The 20188-nt window shown below is 38.5% G+C and overlaps 1 protein-coding gene across 1 annotated transcript in view; it reads right to left on the bottom strand.

The window, feature by feature from the left end:
* Positions 1-1385: 1385 nt before the first annotated feature.
* Positions 1386-20188, bottom strand: part of agpat5 (1-acylglycerol-3-phosphate O-acyltransferase 5) — a 41044-nt gene continuing 22241 nt past the window's right edge. Inside the window, exons 4-8 of the mRNA XM_003215441.4 lie at positions 18069-18158; positions 13261-13351; positions 10584-10745; positions 4544-4667; positions 1386-3509 (exon numbers count right to left, since the gene is read on the bottom strand). Coding sequence (XP_003215489.1) covers positions 3284-3509; positions 4544-4667; positions 10584-10745; positions 13261-13351; positions 18069-18158 — 693 coding nt within the window. The 3' untranslated portion in view covers positions 1386-3283. The remainder of the gene's footprint in view (positions 3510-4543; positions 4668-10583; positions 10746-13260; positions 13352-18068; positions 18159-20188) is intronic.

Here is a 20188-nt window from a genome sequence, read left to right as displayed (position 1 = left end):
TCCTAATTTTGTAATGTGTTTTGAAACATTTTATTGATCGCACAGCCCTAGCAGGTATCACGAAAATTACGCATCATTCATGTTTGTGTATTTTATGTGGCCCAAGACAATTCTTCAAATGTGGCCCAAGGAAACCAAAAGGCTGGACACACCTGATTTAGAGGGATAAATAGCACTATATGATAGAATGGGAACTACATCACGTAAGGATGCAACTCCATATATCAGTTCCATGTTCAGAAAAACAGACCAGTCCATCGATCTATCAAACCCATATGTATGCTCTGATGACACATCAAATGTCACATTAAGGGAACTAATGTTCTCATTGTGTAAATGAAACAGATTTCTATTGTGCTCAATATAGGGAATGACAAAAACATTTTTTCTGATGAATACCTGAAAGCCTTCCTCCAAACTCTAGAAAATGGAATTTTCTGTGTCCAGGGAGACTTACGTAGATGTTTGTCAATAAGTTTGACTGCAATTTAGAATCATAAGATCCTAGAGTTGGAAAAGACTGCATGGGCCATCCAGCCTAAGTCTCAAAAGGAGCCTCCACCACACTCCAAGGCAGCAAGTTCCACTGCTGAACAGCTCTCAGGGTCAGGAAGCTCTTCCTAATGTTCAGGTGAAATCTCCTTTTCTGTAGTTTGAACCAACTGCTCTAAGTTTTAGTCTCCAAGACAGCAGAAAATTATTTGCCTTAATTATCTACAGTAAAGGGAAACTAACAGGCCTGTATATTTTGAGTCTCCCTTATGTGAAAACCCGAACTCTCTCAAAACAAAACTGTCTTCCACCAGCTGCTCACATTTACCTTTAAAGCAGTAGTGGTGGTGGTGCTACTTAAAGCAGAAGCTGGTGGCTGGTGTAGAGAGAGGCAAGACTGGAGAAGTTGATTTGCTGCTTGTGCTGTGTATGAGATACAAGGTTGCAGAGAGTTGAGGATGTGTGAAATGAAGGGAATCCAGCCATAGTTTTTGTCATGAATCCACCCCTTTCTAACTTTGTAAGAACTGGTACGTACTACTTTGCAATCCAAAATGAAATGAAGATGACATATTAAATACTTATCCAAAGCATTTTGGCTAAGAGAGGCTTAACTTGCATAGCATGTCACCCTGGGACATAGTTTTAAAAAAATCAATAAAAAGACCTATAATGGTGAGTGGCCTTTTTTTTTTAAACTGCCTATGTTCTGGAAATGAAACCAATGCCTCTATTACATTTTTATAATTTATGCACTTTGGGAGAGTTTATGCCAAAAACATTAAGTTTAAAATAAGCTTCATGAAGGGATGATCTCTGTTCCAGATAATTAAGATTTAGGAATATTGTAGTGTGTTTACTTATCTGACTTCCAAATAACCGTTCTGCCTCGCTGCATTTAAGCAGTTTATTTTTATTATACAACTGGACATTATTGTTGGGTTTCTGGGCTGCTGGACAGGCAAATCAATGTCTCTGAATTTTAATACTGAAGTTGAAAGGCAATTCTTCAGGTGTAGATCACAGTGAATGACAGGACATCCTTGGTCTTAAAAAGCATTCTCATTTCAGCATTTCATAGCTGTAATACACAATTCTTTCCTTTCTGAGAGTTCAATACAGGTTGTTTCATTAAGATGCAGAACTGAGTATGTGAAATGAGTATTAGGAGAAACAAATAAGAGCAACGTCATGCTTACTCATTACAGTTAGAGGCAAACACATTTAATATTGTAAAAATCTAAGACATGGCCATTTTAATTCACGTTGGGTCTTAAAAAAACATTCAAGCCCCATTAAAGCCAACAGAAACTGGATATGAAAAATACAGAAAGCTAAAAATTGCCTCTAATTTTTACCCAAGTGGAATCTTGATCTTTTTTGTTTTATTACAAAATATTGACTATGAAACAGAAACCATTCCCTGACTTGGTACAGAACACACAGTCCCTTAACATCAGGAAATAGTTTTATAATATATCACCAAAGAGTGACAAGAATAGTTTTTGAGCAGGTGAAATACTATTAAGAGTGTGCACCCCTCACAAATATGCTACAGTGCAAATTGCATATTAGTGCAAATTCGATTTTTTTCCAGTTCATTAGAACTGCACACTAACCACAAAAGCTTTGGAAATACTCCCCCAAGAAGTCTACTCGTTACTAAGCTAATGATTGTATTGTGAAATATTATATTAAGTTCAAATATCAGTAGACAAAGGCACATACTTTTATGTTTTGGCAAGAACACATGGATGTTTCTTGTTACCATATATTGTTCACTGCAGTTCACATTCACTGAATTCCATATGACTCAGAGTCATTTCAAAATGGTCCACCCTGCCCCCCACTTTCCCCAAACAATTCTTTTCCAGTTGGTACAGTCACAGAAACATATCCATCTGTATTCACAAATGAGTTGCTGTATATGCTTTCCCTGTTGATACAGAGATAGCTTCCATGAAGGCAAAACATCCTGTGTGAAGTAGTCCCGAGGTAACAGGAAACTTTGGAATGTTTACTGCTGTTTTATGGCACTCACAATAGCTTAGCCGAAGCGCTCCAAAACATTTCTGGAATCTAGCATAGGTAGGTTAGTCCAAATTTGCACACGCTTCATATAATCACATCTGCACCAACACAGGGCACTTGATTGAAAAACAAAACAGTTAAAAAGCAGTTTGTGTGTATAACAAAACATTATGCAATTAAACTAAGGTCAGGTAGCAAAATAATACAAGCAACATTGCATTCATTTGCTAAACCCATTCTGTCATAAACAGTTCACTCTCCTCTTTTTATAGAGAATTGTCACACTCTAATAATCTCTTTACAAATTTGAGAAACATACCTAGATTAAAAGAGAAAAAAAACACATTAGGCTTTGGTTTTTAGTTTGTGATGCGGCGGTGATATAAAATTTGCTGAAGTGAACTAAAGAAGAAAAAACTGGCCAGAAATAAATACATAAGCATAAAATATGAGTAAATACATTCACTGGCCCACTTAAACTATACATCTATGAACACATACTCTTTTTAAATCATGGGCAAATAGAGATCCATTCATGGAAGAAAAAGGCAGACAAAGTTTTGCTTATCTGCTTTTTCTCAAATTTCTGCAACATAATTACATATACATATATATTCTCTGCACTGACCATTACTGATTTAGGTCACAAGTCTCACATAATCCAGTGTACCATTAATAAGGCTTTATTTACATTTCTTTAATATAAATTCAGGAGAGTTCGATACAATGTGCAAGACAGGACTGTAGGCGCAGTATCTTTTTATGCTTTTATACTGACCCACAGACAGCCTAATAAAGTCCCATAGATCCACGTTTTCACATAAAGTTTCCGTCCAGATTCTGTCAGTAGCATACTAACAGTTAGTCCACTTAAGAACAAGAAGGATGGCAAAGTTTTCTTAAGACTGAGCTTGGAATAAACACATTTCCCAGGGAATTTGTTCCTCCTTTTAGGATCTTTTGAATCATAGAATTCTATTAGCAGCCTAGAAACAAAGAAAGGGTTAAAAAGTAGGGAAGAATGAATAGCAATTGAATATCTTATCCCCTCTGCCATCACATGTTCTGGATAGAACCTTTTATAAATCGATAGTGACAAGGGAGAATTCGCATGCTGATAAATGGCACTGTAGTATGACCTCTGTATCCCCAAAGATACATTCCAAGACCCCCTTTTGGATACCTGAAACCACAGAACAGAGTGAACTCCCTATTTGCACTACAGTTGTCCCTCCATGTTTGCAGTTTTGATTTTTGTGAATCTAATTGTTCACAGATTTTATCTCTAGGGCCTCCAGCATGTCTCTATGGTTAATTTCTTTATCCATGGACACTGAGTCCATGGATAATCGGTCATACTGTACATGAACTGGTTACATATCTTTTCTTTAAGAAGGCAAAACCAACGGAGTCGGGAAAACAACAGCTTTGCTTTGTCTAGGGACTCTATATACTGAATGGAGCAGCCACGTGAAACCATCCCATCACTGTCAAGCAGACATATCAAACAGATCAGCTTCACTACTTAATCAGCTTACTATAATTCTACTAAGCAAGAAAAGAAACCATGCACGTTTTTGGTGCTCAGGAAAACTGCACGCACAAGTAGCTATCTTAATTAATGAAAGCAACCTCAATCTCAATTAAATAGAAACAATATGGTCATAGCCATAATTAAAAGATCCATACAACAGTTCTGCATCTCATCTGTTATTACCTTAAACGATGTAAGATGCTATTATAGTGGCAATTAGATTGACAGTTGACTAAACAGTGTGAAAAGCCTGCTGAAATAGCCTCAAAGCTACTAAAAACCTTTCTGGTAAGATAGACATTCGAATGTCTTCTTTCCACACCCCACTTTGGCATCAGAAAGTGTTTCATGATACGTAAAAAATGCAGCCCTAAAGAGTATACCAATAGTTGGTACCAACCAGCCAGCTGTCCCTTAAGCTGAGTTGTAGGTGAGAGCTGGACTACTCATGATCCAGACGTAGATCCATGACATTTCATTACTTACTTATCCTTGATTTCAAAACGTTCATGAAGCCATCTCCTCATATACATCTGTTCTTCTGGAATATCCTTTAATTCAATTCGATCAACATAAATATGGATTCTTGGACACTCCTTACAAAGGAAATCTAAAATTCAGAAGAGCATTATGAAAACATTTGGCCCATGCAGTCAATTGTTCTAGCAGAGAAACCCTTGTTCCAATGAAGGTATTCTATTTTTATTTAGTAAAATTATAGCCAATTCCAGATGGTCTGCACCATTAAAACTATCTTTCAAGAAACCAGTTTTTTTTTAAACAGAACCAGGATTGGAACCTTGGCTAATATGATCATAATAAATAGGGGGTATTTTCCATCCATTTTCAGAGATGCCTTGGGTCTCAATTCTAAGAAATAAGCAGGGCAAGAATAAATCCAATTAATCATAATCATGACCGCTCAGTATGTGATGTGAAAACCTCTTTTTACCAATCTTCAATATATAATTGATAATTTTCTCTGAAGATAATAATAATTATTATTGCAGATGCTCAAAAGGTAGCTCTGCTTAATTAAGGAGTCCAGCTGGCTTGGATTGAGTAGAGACAGAGACTGTTCTTTTTAATCAATTATCACAACAAATACATGTTTCTCTGAAATAATTAAAGGGAAGAATGCTTCCCGCCCATGTTATCTGAAATGTCCCAGACAGGTACAGTCAATTCAAAGTATTGTGCTTTTAAAACTATACCACTTACAAAACTCCTATCTTAAGTTGCAATTTCAATCATTTCTTCAAGTTACACCATGAAATGAAAAGGAAGATATACTATTCAATTAAAGCAGCAATGCTCCCTGGCATCTCTCTCTGCAACTTTTATATCCAAGTGCCACGGTAGTGTGGGAGAAACCTTTGCTCTCTTCTGTATGCTATGTCCCTCTTAGCCTGAACACCTCAAATAAATCCAGCTTTTCAATGGAGAGAATGGTCAACTGGATACAATCAGAGTTTCAAGAAACTATGCTAATTATGTAGTTCATCTTAGCGAGACCAATTCATTTTGAAAAGACACAATGTCACTGTAACCACTTTTGCTTACTAGTGGATAAGGACAATTTACAGCATTCCTGTTTTTGTGAAAGAACAGCTGGATTATATCAAAAGAGCCACTAAAGGTTGCATAGTCCCATGACCCTCAATTTCACATCAGCTCAACTCCCCAAAGGCTTATGTAATCACACTAAAAAGGCTGAAGCTCACTGCAGCAATTCATTAAGGACAAATTACATCCAACTTCAGGAATATTGGCTTGAAATGCCTGGATTTGATGGGTGGCTTAGTTCTCTCAAACTTGCCAGAAGGCTATTCTTGGAAGCAGTACTAAAACAAAAATTGTCTTTACAAGAAACAACATAATTGGGAACCATACATTACCAAAAGCTTTTTAGCAGAGACAACTTTCTCAGTGTGAATCAGAAATTATTTTAAATTAAGGGAACTCTTGTGGGAACAAAACCATGATAGACACAAGAAGACACAATTCTAACACAAATTTCAGTCTCAAAAAATAAAGGAATTAAAAATGAACTTCAGAAAGTACCTGCATTTGCTTGCAGAAGAACCAGAAGAATGATAAATGGTTGGAAGAATGAAGACCATTTAAGAGAGTTTAAAAAGATATATCTCCATAATTTGTACTGATAGGAGTGGAATAAACAGAATGCAGGATGGATTTACACTATGTAGACATGTATATTTCATCCAAGATTTCATCTTTCTTTGAATGTGATTTTCCTGCTTCTTGGCAGGGGGTTAGACTGGATGGCCTGTGAGGTCTCTTCCAACTCTGTGATTCTATGCTCCCTGAACATGACATTCTGTTATGTGAAGTGAGAAACAAGTCATGTTCCAATTTAGGCTGTTACAATGAGTAAACCATGATCAGGAAATCTGTGGCTTATATAGCCCCTACCATTTTCAATGGCAGCAAGCAAGCAATGTGCACTGGCATGCTTTCTTGTTCACACTGAAGTGTACAAGGATGCTTAAATGCATCTACAGTGTAATTCTTGGGAGAGTGGAGTGGGAAATAATTCATAGCTAAACATAGTGGAAGTATTGGAGACAACAAAATAAGAAAGAAGAAAAGGAATGTCTAGCTCTCAAAAGGCATGTGTTGTGTTATGCATGTACAGTAGAATCACGGTAGTCCGAGTTAAACGGGCGAACCTCAGCTCGGTCAACCCGGATCTCTCGGATTACCAGGCTTCCTCTCAGTTCGGCCGGGGTTTGGATCCAGAACAGCTGCAAGCGCCACTGAATCCAGGCTGGGTCCGAACGGAGGGGAAGCCTGTCCGTTGGGACGCAGCCTGGATCTGGAGGAGCTGCAAGCTTCTCTGAATCCAGGCTGCGGCCGAACGGAGGGGAACCTCTCCATTGGGACGCAGCCTGGATCCAGAGGAGCTGCAAGCTCCCCTTAATTCAGGCTGCGGCCGACGGAGGGGAAGCCTTCATGGCCGCGGTTTGGATTCAGGGGAGCTTGCCGCTTCTCTGGGTCCAAGCACCCGCCGAATGGAGAGGAAACTTCTCTCTTCGGTGGGCGTTTGTGCCAGCCATTGAGCAGTGAAGGGGGAGGGCCACAAAAGCCCTCCCCGTTCACCCATGCCTCGGCTCCTTCGTGAGGCCAGGGCCGGCAGCTCCGGCGCCCGGCGTGGCAAAGGAGCCAGCCGTGCGTGTTGCTAGGTAGATAGCAAGCTACCTAGCAACACGCAGGGGGCGCTCACCCCTTGGGAGGTGCCTCCTGCGTGTTGCTAGGTAGCTTGCTATCTACCTAGCAACACACAGGGGGCACCTCCCAAGGGGCGAGCACCCCGTGCGTGTTGCTAGGAAGCTTGCTATCTACCTAGCAACACGCATGCCAGCAAGCAGGTTAACAGGGAGGGCCTTTGCGGCCCTCCCCGTTCATCCGCTCGGATTGCACGGAGGCTCGGACGAGCGGGGTTTTACTGTATTGCATTGAGGATTAAATTCAAGAATATAAAGAAGCTTACATTCACTGGCTTGGATTCAGATTTGCCATTCTAGAAAACGTTCTTACATTCACAGACTGAACTGTGTAGTATGTGTCTGTTTAGCACATTTCCCCGGTTTTGAATGTCCTGTAAACTCCTGTATGTTATCCACTTAACAGCTGCGGGTCCAATAAGTTTATAAACACAGATGGAACTGGTACCTGCTGGAAGAAGAAACAGGAGGAAGGAATTTTTTTCCTGTTTCCCATCTTCCTTTCAGAAGAGCTTTGAAAATGGGTCTGGGGACTAAAGAGAGAACCTACTAAATTGTACAAGGCTAAGTCAGAATCAGAGGGGAACACATTGCATTTGACATTGATAGTTAAGCAAGGCATTTAATAGGATCATCATGATTTTCATAGAGTTTTCTTAGATAAGGAATATTCAGAGCTGATTTTGCCAGTTTCCTACTAGCCAGGGCTGATTCTGCTTAGTTTATGTTACCCTCCTCTAATTTGGAAGAGACCTTGTCCCTCCAATGCTATGGATTACATATTAAAATGCATGAGAACCTCATATCTTTCTCTAATCATAACTCTAGAAAGAAAATAATGGTATGCCTTTATTTTGCTGAGCTTCAGAGGAGCTCTAAGCATCTCCAAAGTAAATTGCCGCTCTATATTTCATTACCCTGATCTGGAAAACAGCAGAAACATATTATGTTTGCCTGTGTGTGTATGTGCCTACATGCATGCATGTACTGCCTGCATGCTGTATTCTTACATGTGCAAAAATACTGCAGCAACAGCTGGATTAAATCTAGATGCCCAATGACAGCTAAAAGAATTTTATTTTTTATTTCTGGAAAGATGAACAAGTTCTGTATCTAAGAAAGCATGTGAAGTATGTTGAAGGCAAAGTGTCGTTTCCGGACTGATGACAAAAGATGGTCATTTCAAATCAGGAGTAAGATTTGTATAGAAGGAAGCTACTAACTTCTTGCAACAAAATGCAACAACTTATAATTGCCTGAAAATCCAATAAAAAGTAATAAACTACTGAATTTTAGCTGCCCTTCCCCCTACTAATTATAACAAGAATAAAACTCAGGTTAGTAGCTGCATTTTTGCCAAGGGATCAAATTAGTTCATCATTGAACAAAGAAAATATAGAATCAGTCCCCAGTGTTCTCCATAACACTCCCAAAACTTCGTCCTTTCTACAACAGTTCACCACACCACACCTCCAATTAAACCCCACTTACACAGATACATAAAGGTGACAGACACTGAAATCTGGTTTGCTTTAGAAAACAACTTGTTTTTACTTAACAAGGCTGTGGCACAGGCGGGAGAGCAAGCCAGCTGCAATTAACTGCAATGAATCACTCTGACCAGGAGGTCATGAGTTCGAGGCCTCTCGGAGCCTATGTTTGTTTGTCTTTGTTCTATGTTTAAAAAGGCATTGAATGTTTGCCTATATGTGTAATGTGATCCGCCCTGAGTCCCCTTCGGGGTGAGAAGGGCAAAATATAAATGCTGCAAATAAATAAATAAATAAATAAATAAATAAATAAATAAATAAATAAATAAGTCTAATTTCCATTTTCATGCTTGGGATTCCCTTGCTGCCACCACTTAGATTTTATAGCTTTGAATGAGCAGCATTTGGCATACACTGCTGTGGTATTAGTATTTCCAGACTGCCAGGGCATCTTTGGTGGATTTTATATTAAAATACTCACAAACTGTGACCATAATGACATTAAATTCACTATGGTTATGGGATCGTTCATCTTGTGCCCAGATTAAAATTAAGTGTGACATTAATAATCTTAAACAAAAGGATGAGATGCTCTCTGGAGATAAACATACATTTCAGACAACTCAAACAAGATGGTTAAGAACAAGGCCAATTTTTCAATTGGGAACTGATAAGATTCTTTAGAGAAGCTCCCTGTCCCCAAACCTTTAATGTTAACATAAGGGTCATCATTTTTTCTGCATTGCTCTGGTGATTAAAAAAATATTTGAAGCCTCAATTATAAGATAAATGCTAGATACAAGAATGTCTGATTTATATGGAAGAGAAACAAAATTCTACCAAAGAGTGTCATTTACAAAACTGAATGTTTGGAATGTAAGTAGTTCCCTGTTGGAGAGACAGGAAGCCTCCTCTTAAGATTCAAAGAGTATCTGGCTGATAGTCAGCACAATAAAACTCAGGCCAGTCCATTCATAAGAAGGAAAAGTATGCTGGCAAAGCTGTCCCAGGAAAACTCTTAGTGGTAGCAGTCTAAAAAAGTACAATCACCAGAAATTGACATTCACGTACACGAAGTTAAAAACAAACTATGATGTTTTATCAGTGAGGTTTCGTTGGTTGCCATGTGCAGATATTACCTATTAAAATATTTCCCTTCCTGTGGTTTATAAGCCATCATTTGAACACCGTCTATCATTTCACATCCACCTCTCTTCGAAATCTGCGCAATTGTTTGTTTACACCAGGCATCTGCACAAGTGATATGAGAAATAAAACTTGCTAGCCTTTAAGTTACACATATTATAGTTCTCTTTTTTGCATGTGTGTATAACACAGCTCCCATCTGGGAATACCATAACTGCACTTGTGACTGAAGCTGGCATTTCATGCTTATTTCATATTTGTACGTAACACACTTTAAGCAATGCATTTAAAACTATGTATCTTATATAAGTTTTTATGTAAATCATCAACTTCTAAATTTAACGTAAGTCTTGATTGCCTTCGTCTTTTTGTTTAGAGTATTCTGAGTATGTTCACTGCTTTGCGTACATTAACAAAGAAGCAACAGACTTCCTGATTTTCTCATCTGAATGGGACTGTAAAAATAAAAGCAGTTATAATGTATCTGGCAGTTTGACTTGGCAGATCACAAACTGGCAGAGCAAGAGTACTGAAACAAGGTCATTAAGAATCCATTCTAGGTTCTAATTTTTATCACTCAACTGGGTAAAAGAAGAACAAGACTTCTGTGTATTTCTGTATTATTCAACAGGCATTACTCACCTGTCATGGATGGTGCCTCTTTCCTTTTCCCATTTTGGTCCACAGTGCCTTCATATGCTACTGTAACATCATAAACTGCATCCAAATAAGTCTTCATCAGATTAACAGCAACATGGGTAGCCTTCACTCGTGGTGTAAGAACATGTTGCAAGATTGCAAGTCCTAAGAAAGAGGAAAGATATTAAATGTTGTACCTTTAACAAGAGTTAATCAATGGGGACTTATCTCTTGGGGGTTTCTACAACTTTCTCATAAAGATACAACTCTTTCATTTGAACTACAATTGGCAAGTTTTACCTACACAACACATAAAATTGTTTCTAGATGTTAACAGAACAGAGATTTCTTTAAAAATGTAATGTTTCTTGTCTTAAGAAAATGGGAATCATACAGAGCCTGGATCTCAACTGAGTTAATTTACTACTGCTTTGCCTCAAGTCCCCATATGGCCAAGCAGACTTTACCTGCATTTGATATCTCATCTTAACTGACAACAGAAGTAACAACTGAGACAAGATATAGGCCTGTGACTCTAACACCGAGCGTTTTCTTTTCTTGTATGATTTTAACATCTTTGCCTGATGAAGATGCTAGTGGAATTTGAAAGCTCACATAAAATATTATTTGAGGTGTAATTGGCTCAATAATGGTATCACTATTTTTGATATTGTTTCTTTTTATATAATTTGTTTTAATAGGAAGAAAAATATCTAGAGTTCTAATTCCTCTTAAAGTAAAGGTAAAGGTTTCCCCTGATGTTAAATCCAGTATGTTTACTTCTGACAAGTCCTTATGTTAAGGGATGTATAGTGTTTTTTCATTAAATAGAGAAAAATACAATTAGTTATGGAAATACTAACTGAAATTCTGGCATCTCACTGTTAACACAACATTGTCCTCCCAACAAAGATGTCTGTCTAAATAGTAACGTCTTCTTTTATTTTAATAGAAGAAAATAATCTGATATTATGGGTTTGTGCTACTTTAGAAATGGATAGCTCTATGATAAAACCCTTGTAGTAATATAAATAAGATTTAAATTAATTTTAATAAGTAGAGTTGTCTGAGTGTTGGAGGATTTTGGAGGGCAAGATGTGAATCCTCGTTCAGCCTTGGAAACCTACAAAGTGACCTTGGGGCAAGTCACTCCCTCAGCCTGACTCCTTCAGAAGAAGGCAATGGCAAGGTCGCTTTGTGTCTCAACTACACAAATAAAAGTAGGATACAAATAAATATAATAAAAAAACTCTTCTTAACACACCATGCCAACACTCCCCGTGATATGATCACTTTAGGGCACATTTGTCAAACGCACAGTCCATGGGACAAATTCGGCCCACCATGTCATTTTATGTGGCCCGCGAGGCCTTCAATCCCAAGGCAAGACACTTACATTTATACAGTCTTACAATTACAAATGGCCCTTTGAAGGCAACCATAAGGCTGATGTGACCCTCGGTGAAAAGGCGTTTGATACCCCTTGCCTTACGGGGTGGAAATAACTTGAAAGAACACTACAATAGAAAATTAGTTTAAACATCACAGGATCAATGTAAAAGATCTTGCATAGATCTTTCACTGAGAGCAAAGTGGACAATTGTGTGGAAGGGCAGGACCAAATTTTCCAGCAGCACATCTTTCTGATGGCTGATGTGCTATGGTGCAATTGTTTCCTCTTGACATTTCTAGATAACTTTTGGACTAAAATCTAATTCAAAACAAGGTGGCTCGGAACACGGGAATGGGAAAATGGAGAGGCCTCTCCTGAAGATTTGGAGATTAGGTGACTTCTGGGGGCTCAGATGTGGGTCTGGAGCCTGCATGCATTTTACAGGCCTCACTTCATTCACACTTAAGAAGCTCCATTTTCCACACAAATGGAAATTGGCTACTTGTGTTAACTCACTTTCCTAGGACCCATTTCCCACAAATGCTGGTTGCGTCTACAAGCATTTCTTCATCACTTTGTTATAACCACGGGCGGCACTTGTATTAGATTGGCCAAATCAATTCCAGCAATATTTGCTTTTTCAACAATGACTATACAAATGTTTTCAAATAAAACAAAAGTTCTTCATTATGTGCATTTTCATCAAAGTGTGGCTGTTATATTTTCAAGTTGTTTTTCCAGTCTGCTATGACACCAGTTGTTTTTACTATTAAGTATGATGTTCAACACATGTACTGTTGCTTCAGCTACCAACCAAGTATCACATAAAATAACTCAAACACATGCATGGGCTAAGGAGACAAACGATTTCATCAGGCAAGGGAAAATATAGATCACTTTAAAACATTAGTTTGCTACTTTTTATGTATTTAAAATCTCTTGTGTCCATTTCAAGAATGAGCAGGAGACATCAAATACTGTTTGAAATACACTTTCATTTGGCTGCTAGCACAAATTGACTACTGTGAATAAATCATGCTCATTATTTTAGAGATTAAGTGCCAGATTACATGTGATGCCAAGGATCTGGATTTTTCTTGGTTAACTATAGCACGTAATTACTAGGACCACAGCATGAAAGGCGGAGAGAATTATCCCTTACCTTTTCAACCACAATCTGCTGTGAGTACCCTGTTTTTAAAGTCACAAAGAGGCTATCAAAAAACCTAAGCCTTCCTTCTCATGATTCTTTCATTGTTTCCCAAAACCTTTTAACATTAATCTTACCTTCCTTATCAGCATAGGCTTGACTATCTGCAATGACTTTTGGTAATTCTGGATTGTAACGTGTTCCTTCTGGAAAAATCACAAGGTACATCTGCAATATTAAACAAAGTGTGTACATAGTTTTAAAAACATTGAACATGCTTTTATACATATGAAGATTGTGTTAAACATTATCACATGCATTCTGAAAATGGAGAAGAGAGCAGAATACAAGTTGTGACTATTACTGTATTTCACAGTTAGGAGGAACAGCACTAACATTCATGGAATTACCATGTATATTTGAGTATAATCTGAGCTTTTCAGCACATTTTTTATGCTGAAAAAGCCCTCCTTGACTTATACTCAAGTGAGGGTCCATGATCCAGATCGCTCTACTACGTTTTTGTGCTGGCAAAACCCACAACTAGACCTTTACTCAGGGGAGCCCGAGAAGCGGGACGGGAAGGGAAGGGTGCAAGGGGAGGAGGAGGCAATTTGCAAGGGAGACTCAGAGAGGCAAAGCAGTGACAGACTCCGCAGCCAATGCTGTTTGTCAACCAGGCTCCCCCCACTTCCTTTTTCAAGTTCCAGCACCATTTGAACTCCCCATCCCTTCCTGGCTATTATTTGAGTCCTAGAGTTGGAAGAAACTCTCAAGGGCTGCCCTCCAGCCCAACAACATTCTGCCAGGTAGGAATACACAGTCAAAGCAGTCCTGGCAGAAAGCCATCCAGCTTTAACACCCCCCCCCCCCCCTTTCAATATGTTCCTGCATGGACTGGATGGCCTTTGGGATCTTCAAACTCAATTAATGTACTTTTATTGGTATCTCTTTTATTTTGAATTTTATGACTAGCTGCTGCATTTTCCACTCTAGGCTTATACTTGAGTCAATATATTTTCCTACTTCTAAGATTAGGTGCCTCGGCTTATATTCTGGTCGGCTTATACTCAAGTATATACAGTACTATATTTTTAGAGCAAACTAACTAGGGAAAGAAAACACTAGAAATGTAGTTGAACTGAGAATAAAAGTCTTGCTCAAAATTTTAACTACTCAACTATTTGAGCAGCTAAAGCAGAAGAAAGCATAGATGATTCAGTATTGTGAACTAGTATCTGTTCTTTTTTTAAAAACATCCTATTCAGATTCTATACTAGTTTCAATGCAATTTATTATAAATTACAGGGTAATCTTATAAAAGTCTATCCAGAATGAATGAGGCTAACATCTAAGTAAGCAACCACTGGATTGTAGCCATAAAAATGATAAGAAAGCTAACACGATTTCTTTAATGAAACCATTAAAGAAAAACTGCACAATGAATATGCATTATTATAGCTGAGATTATAAAAATATTTGCATCTGTCTCAATGAATGGGAAACATGTGCTTTAAAAAATGAATGGGCCAGAAAGGTTTGAAATAAATAAGTTGCGAGAATGAGGCTCCACAGTACCTGGATGAGATTACGGCAATCAATAGCCCCATTCTTCTCCCAGCCCAGCCTGATAACACACAAGATTACTTGTGTGAATGTATCTGTTCTTGCACAAAAGGGAATTTTTAAAGGGCTCCAGAGCTCAACAGCAGTTGTTGTTAACAAAGGAAATTCAGTTCTTTTACCCAGTCATAAGCAGTGAATTTTTTCAGCAATAAGGACAGTTCCTAGCTAGGAACAAAAACAACATACAGAGAAATAAAGGATCGTTTTTCTTACATATTGTCCTTGACAGCAAAAATTCCTACAGACACTATTTTAATTGTGAGTCAGTCATTATCTTAATGGAACACAACTGTAACTTTGGGTTATCTTGGATGCCACCAAAATGGCTTGGTTTTGTTACTTAGGAGTATTTTTGCATTGGCCTCCAGCAAAATCCCCAGTGCAGTTTACAAAAATAGTGAGCTTGTTCAGTATGAAATGACTGTAAGTAAAGTAACAGCCAGAAACCAAAGTGGATTGCATTTGTACTGTGAGGCCGAGACTAATATTGTGCACATACTTTAGGCCTTTAATGGATTCATAGTTTTACAGTTCAGAATATATACTACAACTCAGCACCTCAATGTACTATTATCAATGGCAATCACCATATATTTAATAACAACGGATTTTGTTAAAATGCTAATTGTTTCATAAAAGAATAGGTCTTTAAGAAAGAAATGTACCTCTATTTCAGGAAGGCAAAGTCTCTTCCACAGGTTTAACAGACCTAATGGCCTCTCAGGGCCCTTCCACACACCCATATAACCCAGAATATCAAGGCAGAGAATTCCACAATATCTGCTTTGAACTGGGTTATCTGAGTCCACACTGCTATATATTCCAATTCATCGCAGCAAATGTGGGGCTTTATTCAGCTGTGTAGAAGGGGCCCCATTTGAGGAACTTTTATCAGATGTAAGTCCTTGCAAATTCAGTATTAGAACTTTATGACATAAATTGTTACTGCCTCATAAAACTACAAAAAATCTCCTTGGATAGTTATATATTAAACTCTTGGATAGTACCTTCTAGCAGTTTCAACCAGCATAGCGAGGGATACTTGCAGTTGGGGGGGGGGGCGATGGACAAGATTACCATCCTTGCTATACAGTTTGGGGTTGTTGTTTTTTCATATTATGGGTTTATTGGAGCATGCCAATACTTCTCATTTCTCAGTGACTTTGTTTTAGTTCAATTACTGAGAACATTAGCTAAGCCTCTTTGGTTTTCAGGCAACCCCTCTAGTAACTTTGCAGACCCTCCTTCTATGGTTCAAATGCCTGCTTGAATGCATAGTGAAAACATTTAGACCAGGCCTGCAAAAGATACTGTCCAGGGGCCGGATGCAGCCTCACAAGGATTTGGTGTGGCCCTCGGAGGGTCTGAATCTAAGCCTTAGGGAAGGAGGTCGCACACAGTGCAACCCGCCATTGCCCATCCAAGTATTTTCACTCTACCTGTTTCCTTTCTCTATGCACCAAAGTTACCAAACTTTTTTTGTGTGTGTCAGGAGCGACTTGAGAAACTGCAAACTAAAATGTGGCTAAGAGGGTGCCATCGGTCAGGACGCAGGAAGTGCTGGTCTCCGTTGGAAACACAGCCTAGGGAGGTTGGTGGACTAGGTTAAAATAGTGGGAATGTAAAGGTAAAGGTTTCCCCTGACGTTAAGCCCAGTCATGTCTGACTCTGGGGGTTGGTGCTCATCTCCATTTCTAAGCCGAAGAGCCGGTATTGTCCATAGACACCTCCAAGGTCATGTGGCCGGCATGACTGCATGGAGTGCCGTTACCTTCCCGCCGGAGCGGTACCTATTGATCTACTCACATTTGCATGTTTTCGAACTGCTAGGTTGGCAGGAGCTGGAGCTAACAGTGGGCGCTCACGCCGTTCCCGGGGTTTGAACCTGGGACCTTTTGGTCTGCAGGTTCAGCAGCTCAGCGCTTTAACACACTTCGTCACCAGGGCTCCGAAGTAGTGGGAAGCAGGGATGAAATGTTAAGCTGTTTTGGACCTTTTCCAGATTATGTTAAAATCTAACAGAGGGAAGTGGTAAAGAAAGTGCCTCAGTTCTCACCTCTGCTGCTCTTCCTTTCACTTTACTTCTGTCGTCTCCTTCTCACTCAATGACAAAACTGCCAATTGTGTGTTGTTCATTTCCTTCCTTTATGAGGGAGAAACATAGGCCCCTTCTATACTGTCACATAATCCAGATTATCAAAACATATAATCCACATTATCTGCTTTGAACTGGATTATGATTTTATACTGCCATATAATCCAGTTCAAAGCAGATAATCTGGATTTTATACGGCAGTGTAGAAGGGGCCTTAGCTTCACTGTGACTTTGTTGTGGTCTTCTTGGCAAAGATGCATTTGTCCCTCACAAGTGAGGGAAATGAATGTCGTGGGGTTGGTGGTTTTTCCCACTGGAGAAGGAGATGATAGATGCAACCCAGAGGCAAAGAGAAAGGAAGAGCGGCGGAGGGAAGAGCTGAGGCACTTCTTCTTTCCCTCAGAAAAGGACTGCCACTCACCACCATATTGGGAGAAGGTGGGGAAATTAAGACTAATCTGCTTTGCTGCTTGCTCTGAGGGAAAGGCATCCTTTTGCAAACCCTGAATGAGGAGATAAAAACCTATCTGCAGCCCAAAGAGGTTGAGCCTATTTAATTTCAGCCCCTTACTACTGCCAAGTTGTGTAGACCTGATGTAGACAAGTGTCCTTTGTATTTTTGTGGGACTTTCTCCTGAAGAAGCTCAAGATTTTTTTAAGAACCACTGGAAGAGGAAACATGAAAAGTCCTTGTGCATTCCTTTTATCCTATAGCCATTTACCATAACAGATGTTCCGCTTTGATATTTTGCCCAGAAAACAAACTGGATCATGGGGAGGGTAAAATCAAGGTTCCACAAAATGCTACCCAGTTTCAACTGGTAAACAAGAGTTGCACTGCAGAACCTAGAGATTCCCAGAGATAATCTGCAAAAATTAAACAAACAAATATGCATATACTTCATTGTTTAATTTGCAATAAGACATAATGACTCCAGTTCAACTAGCGTACATGTTCATGAGGTAATGGAACTTTTGCCTCCTGATAAAGACTGTTCTGTGTGGATAGAATGTTTCTCCGTTGAACACAAAGTAACAACTGTTCAGAGTAGGGTTTGTGGAAGGAGAAAGCAAACCAAGCATCCTCTTCCAACCATTCCTTATAGAATGCATATAGGAAGATTAATCATACAAATGGGCCAAGAGATACGAAAAAGTCCATGTATGTTTCTGCCACGCTTATAGTAACACAGTGATACACATATGAGAAATATACATTCTTACCGGAGTATTAACTTTCATCTGCGCTTCTAGCTTGTTTCTCATTGTCTTCTCATTAAATCTGGCACTTCGTTTCACATAGACTCCCCCATGCTAGTAGGTAAAAAAAGACAATATTTATAAAACCTAATAATTCAGAATGTACAGTGCACTTTAATATGCTAGATTCAAAGAATTTAAAAACAACTGACTTTTTTCAAGAAAAAAAACTGCTTCCCTAATAATTTTTAATATGCTTGCATTCAGAAAAAAAAATCTATTTATGCAAATCAATTCTGTTGAATTCCACAATTTCCACACAGTGCTGCAGTCTTCTGTTTCTTATATCTCATTGTTATACTGGGTTCATCAATCTTATGTATACACAAGCTGTAAGAGGAGAAAGCATAGAAGCCCTCTCACATAAGCAGAGTTACTCTTTGGATATCTATTTATCTGTCTATCTATCTATGCCATTTCATATTAAAAGATATCAGGACAACATATAATTAAAATAAATCTAAAACATTTGAAAAACATTTAAAACAATAAGAATAATTTAACTAGATAAATAGTATTTTAAGTACAGTCACCGCTTCACATTTGCGGAGGATTAGACGTACAGGGTTTCTGCAAAAGTGGAAAAACCATAAACTGCATTTCTAAGTTCTCCAGCACAATTTTATGGCCAATTTTGAGTGGATGTAGACCATAGAATCTTACTGGAAGACTTAGAAATGCCTAAAGAGAAGAAGCTGCAAATTTGGCGGTGGAAGAGCAAGAGGAAAATACAGTCATCCACAAATAATAACATCTTTGAATGCTTAACCCGCAAATGTTAAGGGACAAGTGTAATTTGACAAATTAAAAACAAGACAGTTTAAAGCCAACTTAAATTTGGATTAAATCAACTTGGTCTAAATGGCTTTAGTAAAAAGCCGTAATTTTAATTGGCACTGTAATCTGACCTCCAAGGAAAGGGTATTCCAAAGCACCATTCCACAATGCACCCCCACCTACATGGGAAACAGAGGAACCCACTTCAAGAGAGTCAATTTCCAGGCATATATAGGGACAGGTGTTCCTTCAAGTCCCCATTAATCTACGCTTAATATAATCAACGTGGACTGGAATCAATCCTGCATGTTCACTTCATATTTCAGTTTCACAATTGTTTCTATAAACGTGTGGGATTTGTTACAGCTCAAACTGAAATTTGTATATGAAATTGTAGAATTGTATTAAAGAATGAAAACCGGTTGCTGAGATCTAGTCTCCTCTGAAGTGAAAAGAGAGTAGCAGAGACAGAAAACTAAGCCCCAGGAAAGGGAAACTACAGTAGGAAGAATCTAGTCCTAATAGAGACCTGTTAGGTAAGTAAAGAGGCTACACACAGAACATGTACTTTGCAAGTGGAAGGTACCAGGTTAAATCTTCGGCCACCTCAATATCAAAAAATCTTTGAGACTCCAGAGAGCTCCTGACAGTTAGAGCAGACAATATATTTGACATGGTAGACTTTGCAAATTCCTATGCTTTGATTTGAGCACACTTTTAATTTTTGTTGTAAACTTTACATTCTTTAACCTAAAAACAGATGATTCGGTATGAAATCTAGTAAACATCAATTGAAACATATTCAAAGCTAAAAATCACAGTCCTCCCTGATTTGCTCTTAATAACTATCAACCTGTCTCCACAAGAAAAACAAAATTGATTTAGTTTTTGTCATATTAATAAGCTGAAATGATCCAGGATTATAGCAAGTAGAGATTACAGAAGCAAGCTGAAACAGCAGTCATTGACAACCTTGTTTTTCCACCAGTTTTAGCATCTTAGAATAAGCATGGGAATAATGATGTTACAAGGAAAAAAGCTGGTTGATTTATAATCTATATTGATATGCGGGTCTTCTAACAAGAGTGTACAACAAATAGAGACATTTTGATGCAGCAGCAAAGTGGGAAATAAGAATTCAAGTCCTTTGAGACCATAATTGCTCTCTGTGGCATAATACTGCTTTGCATAATACAGCAAATTTTGCATTCATTTGTGTGCAGAGCTATAGAAATTGATTCATTAGAAGTGTGTCTTTTAAAATGAAAATGTTTCAGTTTTTTCTTCTTGTGAAAGTCTGCTGCAGT

This window comes from Anolis carolinensis, chromosome 1, assembly GCF_035594765.1.
Source record: "Anolis carolinensis isolate JA03-04 chromosome 1, rAnoCar3.1.pri, whole genome shotgun sequence".
In the NCBI taxonomy this organism is placed as follows: Eukaryota; Metazoa; Chordata; class Lepidosauria; order Squamata; family Dactyloidae; genus Anolis; species Anolis carolinensis.
This window is presented reverse-complemented; position numbering and strand designations above follow the sequence as displayed.